This window comes from Taudactylus pleione, unplaced genomic scaffold, assembly GCF_031769625.1.
Source record: "Taudactylus pleione unplaced genomic scaffold, aTauple2 ptg000066l, whole genome shotgun sequence".
NCBI classification, from domain to species: domain Eukaryota; kingdom Metazoa; phylum Chordata; class Amphibia; order Anura; family Myobatrachidae; genus Taudactylus; species Taudactylus pleione.
The window spans coordinates 36,381,726-36,402,500 of NW_028284468.1; the positions used below are offsets into that span (position 1 = coordinate 36,381,726).

Sequence of the window (20,775 nt, forward strand, 5' to 3'; positions counted from 1 at the left end):
GTGTGTGTCCCTCCTTCTCTGCCTTGGAGATGTTGCCAATGAATTGATAGGCTGTGTTCATAATATATGCATGTTCACAAAATGGGTTTCTCCATTATGTGTAGACAGGTGCTTATATGTTACTAATAATCATGTTTGCGTTTATTCATTTACTGTCTGAACCTTTGTTTTTATTTAGGAATTAAATGAGTTTAAAGAAGTTACGACCTGTGTATTCCCAAGGTAAGGTTTACTTATCCTCGAATGTTCCTATTTTCCTTATTGTTTTGGGGAAGCTCTCACAGCAAAAGAGATGACGACACCGCTTGGTGAAAGTGCCATATGTTACCTGTCCAATTCTTGCCTTTTTTGCCTTCAACGTTTATAAAGATTTTGTGGCTGGGCTCTATGGGTAATAGCAGAGTTGTACACTGTGCCGATGCTTTTGCAGATAGCAGATTATCTGCTATCTGGGCATTACCCGTAGTCTGAAGCAGCGACTTTTTATTCGCAGAGTGATTGATCGTTAAGAGCCAGTAAGGAAGTAATGGAGTATGCTGCCAAAAATGCAGGCGTGTTGACACTTTTCGGGGGGGTGTCGCTGCCTGCTTCTGCAATCCCATATGCACAAACCATGGCTCTGGCGTCTCATTTAACACAGGCCATTCTGTGCGACCATAGGCTTATTCTGGAGTCTTGAATGTTCTGCATACAAGACTGTGTATTAGTACGGAGTTGCTTTAGATTTGCGATGACTCCTGTAGACGTCTCAATAGTAATCCCGGCGTCTGCGTCATTAGCAAATTTTCACATATCCTCTGCATACACATAAGGCGGCATTGGCGTACAACTCTGAATCAGACTCTAATGGCTATATTTACTAAAGTGAGAGTTTTTAGAAATTGAGATGTTGCCCATAGCAACCAATCAGATTCTAGCTATTCTCTTCTAGAAGGTGCTAGTTGAGTAGAATATGGTTGCTACGGGCAACATCTCCATTTCTAAAAAACTCTCTCTTTAGTAAATATACCACCTAAGTCTCTAAGTTAATTTATAATGCAGCATAGTAACTTGTCCATTTAGGAGTTTAAGTATTCTCTGGCTTCGGCTAAAAGAGCAAAACAAAAGCCCCTGAAACCCAAATATGCTTTCTTACAGAGTGCTGGATACCAAGCTTATGGCAACAACGCAACCCTTTAAGGTAGCCCCTCCTTTCTCTTGTATTTAGCGTCAATGTGCTGATGAGAAGGTGCCTCTGATTCTAGAGGTAGACACAGAGCAATAACACTGCACAACAATGAAAATGTTTCTGATGTGAAAATAGTTACTTCTGATTGATTTCAGCATGCAAAGAATGAATATGACATTTAAAACTTTGTTAGCTCTGAGTTCTGAGATATAGCCCATTTATGACTATGTAGTGGTTTTCCTAGTGAAGTGGGCAGAATAGAGAGAATCTTACCAGCAATCTGCGTTCCGCGCAGAGGGGGCGGAGCCTAATGACCCAATTAAATGAATCAGTTATTTGTCCCCTCCCCTATTCAAATATATGCGATTCACGGGATTACCCACACAAGATAACTGTGGTGCACTGAGTGACAAGCACAGTGAGCCATTCCACCAAGACATTTCAGCAATGGAACAAAGATATCAGGGTAAGTGATCACTACTGTTGGACAGTGACAAGAGATGCCCCAGAAGAGGAGTACAAGTGACAAGCAAAGAGAAAACACCCCCATGAATTAGGCCACTATATTAGATAGTACTTTCGTATGCTGTATGTTTGTTACGTTTTGTGTTCTTATTTGTGATTGATTGAATTAAAACTGTTATTTCCTTGATAGAAAATAAATATCAGATTATTTTAAAAAAGCTTTTCACTATGACTATATTACTAATGTACATACAATATAGTGCAAGTAGTGCAGCTCAAAATATAGAGCTAGTAAAAACATTCTGAAATCATTTGTTTTTCTTGACCTCAAATTAGTAATGTATGACCATTTTTAGAAAGGAAACAAATAAAGTATTTGTACAGTGTAACTGGTAACATTGCCTTGCTCCTTCAGCAGTGATGCACCGCATGGATATTATTGAAGGCCTTTCCTGTTTAATTTTCACTGCACACAGTATTACTGGGTTTCTCTTCCCATAGCCGCCAGCTCCAATGGTTTAGAGTGATGCGATTCCAATAAATATAAATAAGCTGGTGTGCACTGTGATCACTTCTGTCACATGGCTAGAACTAAAGTCCATGATTTAAACCGGGTCTTCATATATATTTTCATTATTTTATAGCCTGCAGCTGCTGCCAGTGTTTTTACAGCTGTATATAGAAATGTAGCAGTTGGTCAGTTGATTTCTGTACACAGCAACTGCAACAGTGACACCTGCGCTATAACGTTTCTCTAAAAAAAAAAAATATACATAGAAAGCACATCACATATCCCACTATGCAGTATTTAACCATGGAATATCTCATTTGAACACAGCATTTTAAGATAGTTTAACAACCCCTTATGAATGGTGCAATTCCCTGTGTTTTTATGTGAAAAAAATACTTGTCTGATGGTGACAACTATTTGGGGACAGTGTTAACTGCTGCAGGGCATTCTGTGTGTGTAATGAGTGAATGCACCCTTTGTCATTGGATGGCTGCAGCTCAAGCTGAATGATTTGTAAGTAGCACTGACCCTGTGCTTTTATTGTCATTCCGTAGCTGTCTCTTACCGAGAATTGAGAATAGTTTTGAAATGAGAATAGTTTAGAAATGAGAATAGTTTGTCACATAAATGAAATAGGAACAGTAAAACAAAATCAGTTTGCCTTTTTTTTTTTTTTTTTAACCTGGATAAAGGGCTTAAACTGGGCACACATTAAACAATGTGTATCCAGCAATGTATACCCCCCCCCCCCCCTCCCACCGCCAACTGGCTGGCATATCGGGCGGCCCGTACACATTTAGACGATCTGGTGCCTGACCGCTCAATATGTCGGTCCCTGCCACATCCCCCTGCATGGGGTCGTCAGTCGCATCATCGGGTTGGGCTGAATGTAGGGACAACCTGACAATGCGGCTGAAGACCAAACGGGAGCGCGCAACAGCCGACATAGTGGGTGCACGCTAGATGATTTGAACGATATGTTGGCCTGAGAAATCGTCTAATATCTATCCAGCTTTACAACTATTTTTGTGGAGAAACCGGATAATGTGTATCAATCTCTACATGGTATAAATAAAAGTCCATCATTGTGATATATCTTTAATGGTTTAGGCGCAGTGTAAGCCAAGAAAGCATTCGGACACCCGTTTCTTCTTTGACTTCACTAAAATCGTCACTGCTTGGCTACCTTTTATCATACATTGATTCAGACACCTTAACCTTCCACGACAAGTGCACTATAGAACATCAAAACCAGTCCAGTGGTTCTAGAGATTAGCCCGAACAGACACCAATGCCTACCAGGGACTTTATTTTGTGCTATGTATGGCTAAGCAAATGCGATCATCTCCTACAAATATGTTGGTTTCATCTGTTTGTACTTTCATTTTTGAGGGAAATTTTTTTTTTGGGTTTTTGTAAAGGTGGTGTGTTGTTTTTTTTTTTTTTTTTTTTATTATCCAGTTTTTCTTTGTTTGAATGGTATAAGTTTGAGTGGCAGTTTGTGAGAACATATACTGGAATTTTACACGTGTATCATCTTGCATCGCGACACGTAACCTGCATATGCGCTCTGCTTTTGCACCAGCGATCCACAGGATTGCATGCTGCGAATGCAGCTGCGACATGGCGTAGTATGCGGCTAGTTGCATGGCGTGATACGTGCACACGTTTGTCGTACAGACGGAAAGATTCAAGTGGGCACTTCTGTACTTCATGGGTAAAATAAAACCTGCTTCAATTATACAGACCGGAAATGTAAAACGTCTGTCTATACTTTTTTTTTTTTTTTTTGTAAAAGAACACAAAAAAAGTATTGTGCAGAACTCCGTTGCATAACCGCAAGATGGTCACATAACAGGCGGACCATAAACCACTGACCAACATTAAAATTAATACTTTCATTGCAAGTACATACTCTTATTTGGCTTGTGTGTATATATATATATATTTCTCGCCACAAGCTGGCAGTAGTGCTGACCTACTTTAGTGATTAGCTGTAATGTTGAGCAATGTACATCTGGCATTAATTGTTCCGTCTCCTTTATATGCTCCTAGGAAATTATTTATAACACATCCCTTGCTGAACTGGAAAAGAGATTAAAAGAGGCTCCTTTCAAACCTCCTAAAGTTGGTAAGAATTCAAGAACCAGTTGGCTTCTGTCAACTATCTATTAAAAAAAATGTAATTGGCTTGTGTAAAATAAACGGCACATTCAAAAACTGAACTCTGTGAGATTTCGAAAAAGCATTAAGGATATTTATGGGATATAAGCTCCAGTCTCAAAATAAAGGATGTTCTTAAAGGTTTTAGCAAAATGGAACTAAAGATTCACAGAAAAGCATTTTGTTGCGTCATGCGTTCAGCGGCAGACACTTGTCCATGCAATACAGTTTCAATTTTCTATTTTGATCCTTTTTATTTTTCCTTGCACTAAACCTTTCATTGAAAAAAGTAACTCTGTAAGAACAGTTTTAATTTAGTCTTAACATTTGTGTAAGTTTTTGGGGAAAACCTATACTCTTAAACCACCTTTCCTTTCTAAAACCACAAAAAGCAGGATCCTAGTCTCGGGTTTTAATGATCAAATCTGCACTTGAAATTATAAAACTTTTTTTTAATGCTGTTGCATTTCGCCATGAAACACGATGTGTAGGAATAATATGGTAGCCCAACAAACCATTCCATTTAAAAATAAAAAACCTACTGCTTTAAATTATTGGCTATTTGCTTTCTATTTTTATTTTATTTTAATTTTTTTTACCCGGTATGTGATCCTGGCAATTACCTGTGGAAGATTTAAGGTTTTGCATAGTATTGGGCGTATTTGCCTGGTGATCACATGTAATCACCAGACATTAACTACTAAGAGGCCATATCATTTGAAAGAGCCAACTCCCCTCTTCCAAATGTGGGTCCCAATGTGTGTTGGGGGAGAGGGCTCATTTGATGCTTCTATTCCTATCTATGTAAAACTGATGGTTTTCAGTAGTGCATGATAACATTGTCTTGTGATGAGACAATAATTACCAAGAACACATTATTTGAGAAATGGGTCTCCCCTCTTTCAAATGTAGTAATGCATTAATCCACAGGTTCTCAAACTCTGTCCTCAGGACCCCAAACAGTGCATGTTTTTCAGGTCTCCTCACAGAATCAAGTGAAATTAGCTCCACCTGTGGATCTTTTAAAATGTGTCAGTGACTAATGAAAACACCTGTGCACCTGCTGAGTGACCTGGAAAACGTGACCTGTGTGGGGTCCAGAGGACTGAGATTGAGAAACACCGCATTAATGGAATGCATGGCGTAACTAGGGTTGTGAAAGAGGTGGCGTTGCCTAGGGTGCTGGTGTATTGTAGCCCTGCTACGGCCTAATGGAAGAATTCTTGGAAGTCTGGTTAGGGGAAACTACTCCCCATCCACCAGGTCCTTGGACCACCAGCGTTTACTGAACTCTAGTTTGTTATTGTCTGGTCACACAGATTACCAGTCAATAACTTGTGTTTAGGACATTCTTTCGAACGAGGGTATACTCTGCATTGTAGGTACTACCTAGATGGGAGAGACAATGGATTTATCAAAACAATTCCCTGCCTTATAGAAACTTCATTTATTTTACTGTTTCTACCTGCCTCCACACCAGTACTGTTTATCTGTGGAGCACAGTATGCACATTGGTTTTTTTTTTTTTCTCCTTAACCTTCTACTATGGTGCAGGAGACGAGTGGGACTTTCCACACATACATTTGGTAGAGTTAAATCATGGTCGTTTTTTTTTTTTTAATCGTGTAATCTATCCCCCCGTCCTTTTAAGAACCTACAGTATACCTTTATGAAATAAATAAATAGGGCTCAGTTTGTCTATTAGGAGCCTCTGTTCCTCTCATACCTTTTTGCACCCTCGTATATCTAACCTTTTCCTCCCAGATGCATATCTAAACTCTGTTTTAGAATGTTTCCATTTGCAGGATGAACTGGACATAAAGGTGCAAATTATCTTGTTTTCTTGGTATTGTAGAAGTAAATCTATAATTGAGAGGCCAATTTATAGCTGTGCAGTAGTGGGGCTTTGAGTAGAAAGTTTGGTGCGGAATATAAATGTTTTGTTTCCTATGTCAGTTTGTGGAATTACTGCAGCGTTGCCGATGTAGCGACTGCGTTCTGTTTGGTACCTCCATGTTACCGTGCTTTAGCTATAAATAAGTTTCCAAGGATTAGACTCAAACTAACAAATGGGATTGGCAGTCCATGAAAACTATGGAGCCTTCACATATATCTAAATCTCTGCAGCTGGAGAATACATAAAAGGTCATGTCTTTAAATAATCCGGGTATCGTGGGCTTCAGTTTCTGGAGTGCAAGTAAATGCGTAGACTTTAGCTCCTATAAAGAAATTCCAAACCAGTTATGGCTTGTAAATTTTTTTTTTTTTTTTATAATTTAGGAAAAATATAATGAAATATATGCAGGCTAAAATCAGGAGATAACATCTTGCCTTCAATTTCCGTAACTTAAACATTTGTATGTTTTTGGGTAATTGAAATGATGGAGAACGCACAGTAGGAACAATTGTTTAAACGATATTGCCGTTTTCGACCGATTGAAACGACATATCTTTTAAAAATGTGCCTTGTGTAGGCATGATAACGATGTGATGCTGTCTCCCGCTGGTAAAAAATGTAAACCAGCCCCAAGCTTTGGGGACACAGTACTAGTTGTGCTAAATACAGGGGACAAAAGACGTAGGGGTCCCCTGTATTTAACGCAACAAGCGCTGGGCTCTGATTATGGAATTACAGGGGACAAAATACATAGGGGGGGCCCTGTATTTTCCATATCCAGCACCAAACTTTTTTCTAGCAGGGGAGTAAAGCCACAGCCAGTGGAACCCTTTCAGTGGGGTCCCACGGCCAAAGCATTACCCCTGACCGCTACTCAGCCCAGGCCGGGGATCCCTGGGGAGGTGGGGACTCCTCCCCCAATAAAGGAATTGGCTACAGGGGTATATACAGTAGGTGAGTATGTTATAAACTTTTACTTTCAGTGTGTGTACTGTTAATTTTAATATTTCTTTTGCAGTGGAATTACAGGTGCCAGCGGGCCCTCAATGCTCCGCATGCTGGTACTTGTGGTTCTCAAAGTACCAGCATGCGGGGGAGGCTTGCTGGGATATGTAGTTCAACTGCAAAAGACAATAACTTTCAATTGCGCCACACTACACTATCAACCCCGGCACTCACCGCTCTAGGAGTGTCAGGGTTAGCCCTGGGCTATCAGCTGATGGAGTTCCTGGCTCTTGCTTCAACAGTGCTTCAACAGTGCTTGAATGGAACAGGGATCCTTCTTTACGCTACAGTTACGCACCCCCTTACTAGGCCTGGGGTGCCCTGTAGAGGGGGACCCCTTTATTGGGTGGGGTCCCCACCTCCTCAGGGATTCCCGGCCTGGGCTGACTGCCGGGGAACCCGGTGAAAGGGTTCCCCTGGCTGTGGCATTACTACCACTCTAGAATATGTTCGGTGCTGGTTATGGAAAATACAGGGGGCCCCTACGATTTTTTCTCCCTTGTATTTCCATAACCAAGACCGGCTCAGAGCCCAGAGCTGGTTATGCCAAATACAGGGGACCCTTACGTAGTTTGTCTTCTGTATTTTGGCAACCAGGGCTGGCTCTGAATAGCCCGTTGCTGGTTGTGCTTAATACAGGGGACCCCTATGTTGTTGTTCCCTGTATTTAGCACAACCCGTACAGGATCCCCAAAGCCCAGGTCTGGTTGTTCATTGGTGGGGAGGCCTGCCTTTTTTTTTTTTTTTTACTTTTTACACTAGTTAACTTTTTATTTTGTCTTACACGGAAGCACAGACAGATTTCACTAATCCATCCCTGCATCTGTGTCTTATTGATTTTTTTTTTTTTTTTTCAATGAAGATGCTTGTAGCACGGATCGCACTGATCCATGCTGTGCGTCTGTGACAGATGATTGCATCACAGATCTCCCTGATCCATGCAAGCCTCTGTCTATTGTTCACAATCTGAAGATATGCAAATCATTAGATTGTACACTATAGATTTTGTAACACTGGCTTATAGTAGAAGGTGGGACATGCAGCAATCCTTCATTGTTACAAATACCCTAAAAACAAAGTCCGACCATACTGGGAATCTGGTTTGGAGGAGGTAGGACGACTACTTTGGAGAAACATTAACATGACTGACACCCCTTTCAATACAGATAAGCCTTTGCCCCCTAGAGCAAGCTTCAAAGACTCATGTTCTCTTTCTCCATTAGAAAGTGCTGAAGGCTTCCCAAGTTACAATACTGCCTCAGAACAGCTGCATGAAGCAGGGTATGATGCCTACATAACTGGGCTGTGTTTCATTTCCATGGCAAACTATCTAGGTAAGTAAATGGCTTTTCCCTGCCCTTGTTAATGATTTGATCTGTGGTGTTGTACATTTACATGATTTCACTTTCCCCAAATAGGGTCATTTTTGAGCCCACCCAAAGGCCACATATCAGCCCGATCAAAGATCATCCGTCCATTCTTTAACAAGTAAGTTATGAATTATTCGTCTACTAGGGAGAACTTGGTCCAGCACATTCACCCAGGATATGCACATGTTACACTGTGATCATGTCTGCCAAGCGTAGACCATTGTGTAAGTGATGGTCTGATTTTTGTTTTTGGAGAAGCCAGATGTTAACTGAAGGTGTTACTGTCCTCCCATTGTGTGGTGACAAGGCTGCATGTGGCAGAGCAGCGTCATGTTGTGGTGGATGGGAATGGAGGCTAATGGCAAGGTGCAGTTATAGGCCAGTTACCCCATTGTACTAGCATTTTTTATTTATATTTTTTAAATATTGCCATCTGGTGCTCGCTTTAGGCACGGTACATTTACCAGTAGTAAATGTGCCTGGGTAGAACAAGAAGCATACTGAGGAATAGCACACTACCACAATGCTACTGTAACTTGCTAGTAATTGTGGTAGTGGGTTTGGGGGTTTTAGGCAAAGTGGGTGCTAATGCCATTTCAGTATACTACTTGCAACCTCCCATGTGTGCTTTTCTTGTTACCCATGGGGAATATAATCATAAACATGAAGGGTTTGACCACCATTTTGCTGGTAAAATACTGAACATGTGGTGACTCATTTAGTGCTCCACTCCTTACTCTCCATTCAGCAAACATGCCACCTCCACCTGTATTATATAACAATAGCTGTGACATACTATTGGATTGTTTGTGAGTTTTGCACAATAGAACAAGTTGTATTAAATGCTCATCAGTATGCTGTTTATCAATTATTATATGGAAGAAAATGAAAGCTGCCAGTGCTGGCTGGTCTGGCCACGGTGTTGCTTTACAACCTAGTGTATGTTCTCTTCCTGCTTTTAGAAGTAGTTCCCTGCTTATGGCCTGTGATGGGAGGGAGGCTACTTTTTAGAGGTAGTCACCCTATACATGCTAGTATAGGTAAAAATAGGTAACATACATGTACATAGTTTTTGTGTGTATTCACTGGGGTTTCAAGGTCTGCAGTTGTCATGATGACATTCAATACTGTGAACCCCAACTATCCCTCACAGTAGCCCAGCCATATCCCTAATGGCGACATTTACAGCCTGTTGACATTTTGTGCAACATTGTCAACATTGTGGTTGCTGACAATATGACTGCATACCCTTCTGTTTAGGACAGCATTTTTTTATGTACCTCCCATAGGGAACCATAAGCAGGTTTTATTAACTTTCCATACACTATGGAATGCTGACGGAATGCACGTTTAATTGATTAGTTAAATAAGTTGTAAAAACTATTAATGTGCCCTACCCACTAACCAAAGCCCTGGGGCTAATAGATGTGGTGGTTTTTCCTGGGGTATTCCTTGCAGCCCCAGACTAGTGGCTTGGGATTGGCCTGCTCACACTCTCCTCCTCTACTACCATGTTAAAGAGACAAAGTGAAAAATGAGTTAATGGGAGGACACTGTGGTAAAATCTTAGGTTGTATTGCAGCTCTACTAGGAAAATTCCATTCCATATTTATGTGATGTGGTTCTAAATAATTTTTTTAAAATGGATTTGGGTTTATTGAAGCTATGAATAAAATGCAATACAGTGGTTTTATTCCTATAAAATGTCCAATCTTTTTAAAGCATAGTCTGTTACCTACACAGTGACCTTTTGTCAGTTTGTGGCTTAACAAATGGGACCCCTTGACTAGTAACATTACTGAGGTGTGGGGCACACAGTGCCTCGTCACCCAGTGTAACTATATAGCTTTCTCTTTGTAGGCACTGGGTTTGGTTTTAAATCTGACATGAGTTAATTTATTACATGTAATAAAAATGTCTCAATAAAGCAACATATATGACAGTGTGTTCCTTGGCATTACTTGTTTATTTAGAGGCTAATCTGGCCCGGAGGTTTCTTGGGTATATGACTTTTAGCTGTCGGGTGTCCCTTAGCAGCAAGTTTATTTGTAGTAGGAAAGGCAGAAGAGAAGTGTACAGGAGGGGAGGGGTGCCTTTGTGTGATGATGAATTTACACCCTTGCTGCGCAGCTGAGTGCTTAAATTACCATTCAGCCTCCTATTTGAGTTATGAATCAAAGAAATGTTTAGTAGATCCTAGGATGTCTTGGCTCAGAGAGGGCAGTTTAACTGCTTCCTCGTAAATTAGACCTGCCGACCTGAAAGAGTCAGTATTGCAGCTCCACGTTAGCACCATACAAAGGGTTAGTGTAGGACCTGTTGCTCTTGGACCCTGTTACTGTTTATTAGATCGCTTTCTACCCACCCCATAAAGACAGCGTGTGGCTTTGATTCGGTCCACTTGAAATAACAGTAGGTTGGAAGTGATAACAAACTTACACTGTCGTAAAAAAATTCTGTTTAAATACCAGAATATTCATTTATTTTAAATAGGAAACCGCGCAAATGTTGTACTATAAAAATATTCTGTTTTGCTTGATAACCGCACTATGAATGTTCAGGTTTGGAAAGTTAGGTGCAGTTCAGATGTCCCTGTAGATTTTTGTTCTGTATATTTTGGCTCTCATTTGTTTGCCAGTTCCTCTGCAGGTTTTCCAGATAACCACTCTGTGATATTTACTTAATGCAAGTATCTTACAACACCAAAGTTTTCGATTTGTCTTAAAATAGAAATTCCCAGGAAATTTGCTGTGTCGTCGATGGTAATGCCTTTGTTATGCCTTTGTACATGTCAGTAGGCACCGTGCACTACATGACCACTGATAATGCTACTAATATAGTTTTATCATGTAAAATCCTTCTTTTATAAGTGTTTCCAGCTTACTCCTACATTGGTTGTTCAGCAAGAGACACCTCCTACATGATCATAGGAATGCAGAGATCTCGGCTGTATACATTTGCTAACATATGGTAAGCCACGGCAAGGCATCTCTACTCTGGTGGTCCTAACACTCACATGATAAATAGCACCTATGTATTTCTAAGTTGAGTCAACTCTCCTGAATGTACCCCGAGATCCTCCATTATGGCACTACAAGGATCAGCATACCCTCTATCTACTGATCACATCCATGCCCCTCATGACAGTGAACGCAGAATGTTAGTTGCTCAACTTAATGTATAGTCCCATCAGAGGTGCAGGTAAGGAAGGAGTTCATCTAGACTAGAAAAAAAACATTAACCCCTCCCTTACATGCATCTTTGATGGGACTAATGAATTGATTTGAGCCACTACCATTCCGTGTAACTACCATTCTGTTTGAAGAGCGTAAAGGGCACATGTTGCTTACACACATGGGAGGCAGCAATTTTTAAAAATATAATGAACTCACAATAGGAAATTAGGGCCTGATTAGTGTTATTAATACCCAGGAAGCAGGGATGCCCATAATATGGGCTGCCTTTACCTTGCTTTAACTTTAAATATTCAAGTTACAGTAAGTGAGACAATAGATGAAATGGAAAAATACTCTGAGCTGGCACTCACATGCTTGTGCTTAAGCTCAGCAGTAATATGTGGAGAGTGCATGCTTTCCTGTCTATCGCAGGTAATGACAATAATAGAAATGGCACCTGAAATATTATGTATATTATTCATATTTCTTTAATTTAAAAAAAATTCAAAATAAAACTAGAGATGCCAGTTGCTAGTTAACACTCAATGTTCGATCTATAAATTAAAAAAAACAAAATTGATATTATAGCTGTAATAGGTATGTTCTGACTGAAAACTATTTCCTGGTTACTTTCGTAAAAGACCTAAAAAGGATATTCATTCCAAATTCTAACCCTCTCGCCTATAATACACCACAGTGGGTTAAGGGCCCATACATCGGGCTACACCCCTGGTCGGAAACGCAGATCGTTGCCCATCAATCACATTCCATAGGGGAATCTGGGACATTATTCATGGAAATTTCCGATTTGCAGATCCCGATCATATTTTGGTCGGGATTGGCATATAAGGGAAATCAAACATTTTGGATTTCACCAATGACCTGACGACGGCCTTTAGGGTTCAGGGACTTCTGAAACGACCCCATATTTTAAGGTACCAGTAGTCCCACTCGGGACAAAACATCAACCTGACTATTGCTAAATTCACCTCCATGTCCGCTCATGCAGTGAATCTCATCACAGTTTATTAGGGGAATTAAATTAGACCCATTAACTGAACGGGTGCTATTTGATCACCTGCCCGTATTCAATCAGCCCCGGTTATCAGAGATTTCTTTTGGGTCTCCTGATTTGATATGCAACACTTGTATATCTGAGTGTGACACTGTCTGAGTCTGTATATGAAATGCTACAATGTGGTCACAGCTTATTTAATTCCAAGTTCTGTTGAGCTTCATATACAGACTCAGTCGTACACAGATACATGCGTTTCGTATCAAATTAATCAGCACAGTCTGCTGTGCATCCACAGTAGCATCGCATTGCGACTTAGACACATTTTCAGCAAAAAGACACCCAAAGCTAGCATAATTATGTGTTCAGCATGGGAACTGGAGGCTCACTCACACTAGGCAAGTCGTGCTGTGTGGCTTATTGAGGCTAGATGTACGAGGACACATCTGTACTGGTCGAATAAAGTTTTTGATAGGCGACATTAAAATTATCCATCCACACCATGTTATTTTGTTTGGTTGTATTTTAACATGGACTGCAATAGTATGTCGTAGTGTTTTTTTTTTTTTTTTTTTTAAACCTACAATAGCTCTGGCTGCTGTTGTCTACCATCTTTATTTGATCGCTTGTCAGCTGAAGTACCCTGGTTACAACAGATTAGGAAAAACATCAGAAATCATTTTCCACCAAAAGGCAACCAGGAAGTTCGTGCCATTTTTGGGTAGCAGTGAAGTTAAATTAGAAAATACTTTTCAGCACTACTTCCCAGATCTCCTATTGTCACTTCTCTCTATGCTGATGGGAGCGCAAGTTGGATATATAGACTGATATAGTATCTACTGCAACCATATAACCTGTTCAGTTTAAGAGGAACATAACCTCACAACTTGTTGCTATTGGTGACCCTGCTTCATCCATTATTGCATCTCTGGCATATTACTTGTCTCAGTTTCCTGCCTCCTATATAATAGTCGCTCGAGTGGACAGGCTTCATCAGCAAGATCTACACTTAAATACTATGTGCTGCATTGAGAAGTTTGAGCTCATTAGCTTATATATTGATGAAGACTGACCACAAATAGTCCATGTGTTATTATCCTAGTCCGATACTACTAATGGCTTTCTCTTCTATTGTATTTCCTCTTTGTAGGACTTAGCTTATACAGTACATATGAGACCGTTATAACTATATGCAGGTTAAGTTCTTAGATTATAGAGTTAGCCATAATAAAGGCTTACATTGGACTGTTCGTGACTATTGCATGCACAAGCTTGCCTAACGTCTTTGAGGAAAGCAAATAATGTAGACCAGGCCTCATAGCAAACATGCAAAGTTCTCCTGCATAACATAAAGACCTTTCCCGGATTCGCCTTGGGAGGCAGTGGCAAATCCTCTCCAGACAAAAGTGCAAGTACAGCCCAACAGTAAATCTCTGCAGTACCAGCATATACACTTCCATAGGCTCACTTCACAGGTCTGGATTCCCGTAATTGTCAGTGTGAGGGCTAGAGAGGATTTCCATTTGTCAGTAAGCTCTCAAAGCAATGGGACTTCAAGCACCTGAAGAAGCATCCACTTAAAGTAAATCCAAATGAGATCATCATGGTATAAAGCTTGGCAATGAATCAGTGTTCCTCTCGCTGTATTGTTAGTCTTCATCTGGTGAAGGTGTCAAGTCAGGTGCTTCTGCTACAAGAATACTAAAACTGTGTTCAGCTTTAAACTGGATGCTTATAGATTTTAGAAAATATTGCAACTACATTTTAATACAAATCAAATTTCTGTTTAATACTGGGATTCTTCCTATATTTAATTATTGATCGCATTGAAGTGAGCTACCCCGGCTGTAATCCTTAGAGCCTAGAAAAAAGAGGAACCTGTTGGTTTCAATTAAGAGGCATCCAGCTTTTGTACAGATGGATTATGTCCTGTCTACATACACCAATTCTTTCTGTGTGATGTAGTGGTTTAGAATTTCAGGAATTATTTATATGTTGAAAATGACAAACTGTTTTTGTGGAGAAGTTGATATCTGGATAAGTGCATCAAAATCTGCCGACAGGCAGTTGGAAGGACAGCATGCAAAATAACACTCATTCTATGGGGACGATTTAGTTAGAAGTGATGTACTGGCGATGTGTCCGTGTTTGAACGCTGGTAATTGCACCCTACATTATGCATGTTACCTTGCAGCCCCAAAGGGGTGTTCAGGACAATGCACATGGTAAGCCTAAAGTATGTAGTAGAGGATTCCTGCATATACTATATATTGCTTTGGCTTATGCAGTCCTTATTTTTTTTTTTTTTTTTTTTTTATTATTATACTGTGCGGGACTCTTTCTAGTCCTTTCAATCTATTAATTTCAATATAGTTTCTACATGCAGTTGATTCTTTTATTCTGCTTGATAACTCTGTAGCACCTCTATTTTGGATGACAACTGTTGAAGCTTTGGTTATGCTGGGCATACACTACCAGATAAAATGTCTGTCAGACCGACAGACATTTTATCTGGCCGGCTGCCAGCCGCAGAAGTCGCCGGCATGCACTGTGAGAGAATTCTCAGTGTATAGCCCGACATCCGCGCTCCGCCCCCGGGGGCGGAGACATTTCCCTGTTCCTTCCGTAGGAAGGAACACAGGAAGTGTCTGTCTGTCGGCTGCGCTGGGCATACACTGCCCGATGCGGCCAACAGTTTACCCGCTAAATATCGCATCGGACGGGCATGCTGGACAATCCAGCATGCCCGACCGAGCAATATTTAACCCTCGGTTGCCCCCCCACACGCTACAATTATCGCGGCGATCCGCCGATATAGGGCGGATCGTCCCGGTAATTGTAGCGTGTATGGCCAGCATTAGCGATCCCTGGTTTTATGGATTGGAGTGCATAAAGTTTCCCAATCTATTGTCTCGACCAAAGGCCTTTTAGAGGGAGACCCTTTTATACGATTTGATTTGAATATTGCTATTAAACAAGCCTATATGTTAAATATTTTCCTTAAACAATCATTCTTCCTTCTAAGCTGTCCTTTAACTTTTCCATTTATACCACATTTGATATAGCCCTCTGCCTAAATGTATTAAGAAGCTTTTATTTGTTGTATTATATATGGGGAAAACATTAATTGCTTTTATCTATTCTTTGTCTCCTTTTCAGACTACAACTAAGTACAGTTTTGTAGGGCCATATATTATGTAAATTGCTAGACTGATAATACACCTCACTTGTCCAATGAAGAGGCTTTGCATACTGTACTGAATTAATCTGTCATGTGTTCAGCGCATACAGTGGTTTCTAAAAAGCTCTTTAAATTCCTTGAGAGCAGATAGTTGTAAGCGTTGATTTATCCATTTAAAATGGTAGGGATTCACTTATTGGAGCCTGTTATAATAATAAAAACCACAGCTATCAAATCTGTGCTGCTTTTTATTAACAGCTGTCTTCAACAGCTGCGGTACCCAAATGGCAAGAGAACGAGGAATCTTTAGCATTTCAAAAACCACCTTGGAAAATAAATCACTCAACATTAGTGGCTTGAAATGACTCTTGGACAGATGGCGTTTTTTTTCCCTACCCTACGTTCACTGAAAATCTATAATGAAACATAGCGCCTTCCATCAAATTTAAAGTGACATTGTGTCCAGTACAGGCGAATGTTAGAGATGCACACTACCGCTTGATTAGAGTCTCTAGGGGAATCTGAGTATTGTAGCAGTCACTGATGCTTCATCTGTAAATATTGCTGGTCTCTATAGAAAATGTAATGCAAGTACACGCTAATCTCCCAAACCATTCACCGATCCTGAATGCACTAAGCAATGTTAGCGGTCTGTAAGTATAATCAGAATTTGTCTGCGTATCACGTTATGCTTTTCATAGCTGTTCCTGCTAACCGTACCATGGATGTATTCTATTCATTGAGCAAATGAAACCATATTGTCCATGCAAGAAAATTTCCATAAGGCAGGTGACACAGCTTCAGAGTTGAATATAATTCTTTAAGGTTAATTAATTTAATCCATTGAGCTGTAGCATATTTTATTGCACCAACGCTTTATAGTATTCCATTGCTTATTAATTTGTTGTATCAACAACACTAACATTTTGGTTTGACTTCGGTATTTGGCTTTAATTATTGCAACACAGTTGAAAATAGCAGAAAGAGGCACCTTTCTTTCTGTTAGCCAACTCTAAAGGTGTATCCACACGGTACGATATATCGTTAGATCGGTGAACGTTATCGTTCATATCTTATCAGCCATTTTTATCCAGTGAACGACTGATGCGCGTTCCCGCATGAGCGATAATGATATCAATGATTGTCCGTACATGCAGGTCAATCTGGACGATATCGTCAACTTTGCCTCTTCACAGATATGTGGCAGGATGACTTCACTGAAAGATATTTCATTTCGTTGGTGGTACAGATCGTACCGTGTGTATGCACCCTTAGCCCTAAAGGAAGTTATTATTCTGACATTTTTATTTTTTCTTAGGTAGCAAAGTATTTTGCCTTGTCTGAACAAGTACCATTATTGATTTTATTATAACTTTTCTCTCTAATGGGTTTAAACAGTGTGCTATCATTTTGTTTTTGCTTTCATTTCTTTGAATCTGTATATTTAGACCCCCCAACCACCTGCCCGCTGACTTTTATACTATTCATATTGTCCATTTCTTTTTCCTTTTTTTTTAGGTTGTTTTTGATGAGAATTAGGGACATACCATACCTCAATCTCGAAGGTCCAGACTGTAAGTCATTTCTTCAAGGCGTTATGTTGCCATGTTTAGTAGTTACGAATAAAGTTTAAATGTACCTTTCTTAGTTCTGTATCATAAAAAGCTGACTGTAAGGTGCAAGAGATGACTATTTGACCTGCAGAAATCTAAGGCTGACCAAAAAATGCAGTAGTCTGGTTAATGTTGAGCAGCCAGATATGGGAGTGTTCTGCCCACGTGTTGGTGGAGGAAATGCACTGATCAATCTGTACAGGCATCATGCTCAAAAGCCAAATAGTACAGTGGTGACTGAGAAATCTGTACAATGTAGAATACAAATGCATAAAAGGGTCAGCATTTTACGCTTTCGCCACACTGGGTTTATTTAGTATGGGCCAGTATGATATGATCACACAATACAATTAAGTGTTGGTTAGTTTAATTAACATTTTACCAAGGACAATGTTAGATGGGCAATGTAGAGTAATCGAACACTTATTTTATTTTTTAACGAGATTTGTTTTACAATATTTAATGGCAAAGCTATTGCATGTTCCTTTAAGTTTGTGTCCCCAACTCTCCAAATAAATTACGCTCTGTGATATTTTCAGGGTTGGATGTAATTTACTTCTAAGTGACTCGCATGATCTAGGCCAAACTGCATCTAACTGAAATTGCCTTTACATTATTATATATACAATAGTGTCTATTAATTTTTAATTGTACTGCCTCAGTCGTATACATGTGAGGTTCCTTTTGGTTACAAAAATATAAGTCCTTATTCAGTAAACACGATTTAATTGTTTAAATAAATATACAACCCGGGCCATAGTCCATTTGTACTGTCCTGTAACTGTAATTCTAGATCGCTAATAACTAATTAGATGGCTTTAATAATTACCTTTAAATGACTTCTTTGTGAGGTCTAAAGTTCCCTGGTATGTCTGGTACTTCCTTATTTCCATAAAGCTATTTTTTTGGCATTGGTCATGGCCCTGGAATGACATCATACATTCCATATCATCATTTCTCATTATATAAAATAATCACTGTTATAAGTGAAGTAATTTGAGTAGTTTTACAGACACAACTGTAACATCTGAGGCCAAAAAACATTGTTTATTTAAAATTTGTGTAAAGGAAGAACTGGTATTTGCTAGAGGTTCTTAGTCTGGTGTCTGATGTAAGCTGCCTATAGTGCATCCAGAAAGTATTCACAGCGCTTTGCTATTTCCACATTGTTATGTTACAGCCTTATTCCAAAATGGAATAAATTCATTTTTGTTCTCAAAATTCTACACACAATACCCCATAATGACAATGTGTAAAGTTTTTTTTTTTGAGATTTTTGCTAATGTAATAGAAAACTAAAATCACAAGTACATAAGTATTCACAGCCTTTGCCATGAAGCTCAAAATTGAGCTCAGGTGCATCCTGTTTCCACTGATCATCCTTGAGATGTTCCTACAGCTTAATTGGAGTCTACCTGTGGTAAATTCAGTTGTTTGGACATAATTTTGAAAGGCATACACCTGTCTATATAAGGTCCCACACTTAACAGTGCATGTCAGAGCACAAACCAAACATTAAGTCCAAGGAATAGTCTGTAGACCTCTGAGACAGGATAGTCTCGAGGCACAAATCTGGGGAAGGGTACAGGAAAATATCTGCTGCTCTGAAGGTCCCAATGAGCACAGTGGCCTCCATCATCCGTAAATGGAAGAAGTTCGGAACCACCAGGACTCTAGAGTTGACCGGCCGTCTAAACTGAGCGATCGTGGGAGAAGGGCCCTAGTCACGGAGGTGACCAAGAACCTGATGGTCACTCTGTCAGAGCTACAGCATTCCTCTGTGGAGAGAGGAGAACCTTCCAGAAGGACAACCATCTCTGCAGCAAATCCACCAATCAGGCCTGTAAGGTAGAGTGGCCAGACGGAAGCCACTCTTTAGTAAAAAGCACATGGCAGCCCGCCTGGAGTTTGCCAAAATGCACCTGAAGGACTCTCAGACCATGAGAAATAAAATTCTCTGATCTAATGAAACAATGATTGAACTCTTTGGCGTGAATGCCAGGCGTTATGTTTTCAGGAAACCAGGCACTGCTCATCACCTGGCCAATACCATCCCTACAGTAAAGTTTTTGGTGGTGACAGCATCATGCTGTGGGGATGTTTTTTAGCTGCAGGAACTGGGAGACTAGTCAGGGTAGAGGGAAAGATGAATGCAGCAGTGTACAGAGACATCCTGGATGAAACCCTGCTCCAGAGCTCTCTTGACCTCAGACTGGGGCGACTGATCACCTTTCAGCAGGACAACGACCCTAAGCACACAGCCAATATATCAAAGGAGTGGCTTCAGGACAACTCTGTGAATGTCCCTGAGTGGCCCAGCCAGAACCCAGACTTGAATCCGATTGAACATCTCTGGAGAGATCTGAAAATTGCTGTGCACCGATGCTTCCTATCCAACCTGATGGAGCTTGAGAGGTGCTGCAAAGAGGAATGGGCGAAACTGCCCAAAGATAGGTGTGCCAAGCTTGTGGCATCATATTCAAAAAGACTTGAGGCTGTAATTGCTGCCAAAGGTGCATCAACAAAGTATTGAGCAAAGGCTGTGAATACTTTATGTACATGTGACTTTATTTTTTTATTTATTTATTTTTATTCCATTTGCAAAAATCTCAACTTTTTTTACATGTCATTATGGGGTATTATGTGTAGAATTTTGAGGACAAAAATTTATTTATTCCATTTTGGAATAAGGCTGTAACATAACAAAATGTGGAAAGTGAAGCGCTGTGAATACTTTCCCGATGCACTGTATGTTGGATGGACTTTTATATGGTAGATCCTGTGATCACAATGCATACATAAAAGAATGTGTATTTTCTAAATATGCCTATTATAATGGTAAAGGTTCTGATAAGGTGCCTACATACTTGGCGATATTTTACCTAGTCTGGCCGATTACGACGCATTGGAACGACAGATCGTGTAAAATATGCCCAAATCGCGAGTCCCCACTCACGATCACGATGCGAGTCCCCGCTGATCGTACATCGCATAGTCAGATCTGCCGTGCTGTAGGGCAGATCTGCCAATCTGGGACGCAATGCACTGGAAAAAGTCTGGATGCACGATAGATCGTTTTGTAAATTGGACACATTAAACACCAAATCGTGTGCAGAGCTGCCGGGGAGGAGTTTCAAGGGAAATCGTACACAACGTGGGATCATGTGCAGATCGCCAAGTGTGTAGGCACCTTTAGGTTAATGCGTATCCG

At 40.2% G+C, this 20,775-nt stretch overlaps 1 protein-coding gene across 1 annotated transcript in view; it reads left to right on the plus strand.

The window, feature by feature from the left end:
- The window catches only part of PARN (poly(A)-specific ribonuclease), a 166,783-nt gene that overhangs the window by 54,478 nt on the left and 91,530 nt on the right, over window positions 1-20,775 (plus strand). The window contains exons 14-19 of the mRNA XM_088466789.1: window positions 179-222; window positions 1,138-1,180; window positions 4,200-4,275; window positions 8,433-8,543; window positions 8,628-8,697; window positions 17,470-17,525. Of these exons, the coding sequence (XP_088322915.1) occupies window positions 179-222; window positions 1,138-1,180; window positions 4,200-4,275; window positions 8,433-8,543; window positions 8,628-8,697; window positions 17,470-17,525 (400 nt within the window). The remainder of the gene's footprint in view (window positions 1-178; window positions 223-1,137; window positions 1,181-4,199; window positions 4,276-8,432; window positions 8,544-8,627; window positions 8,698-17,469; window positions 17,526-20,775) is intronic.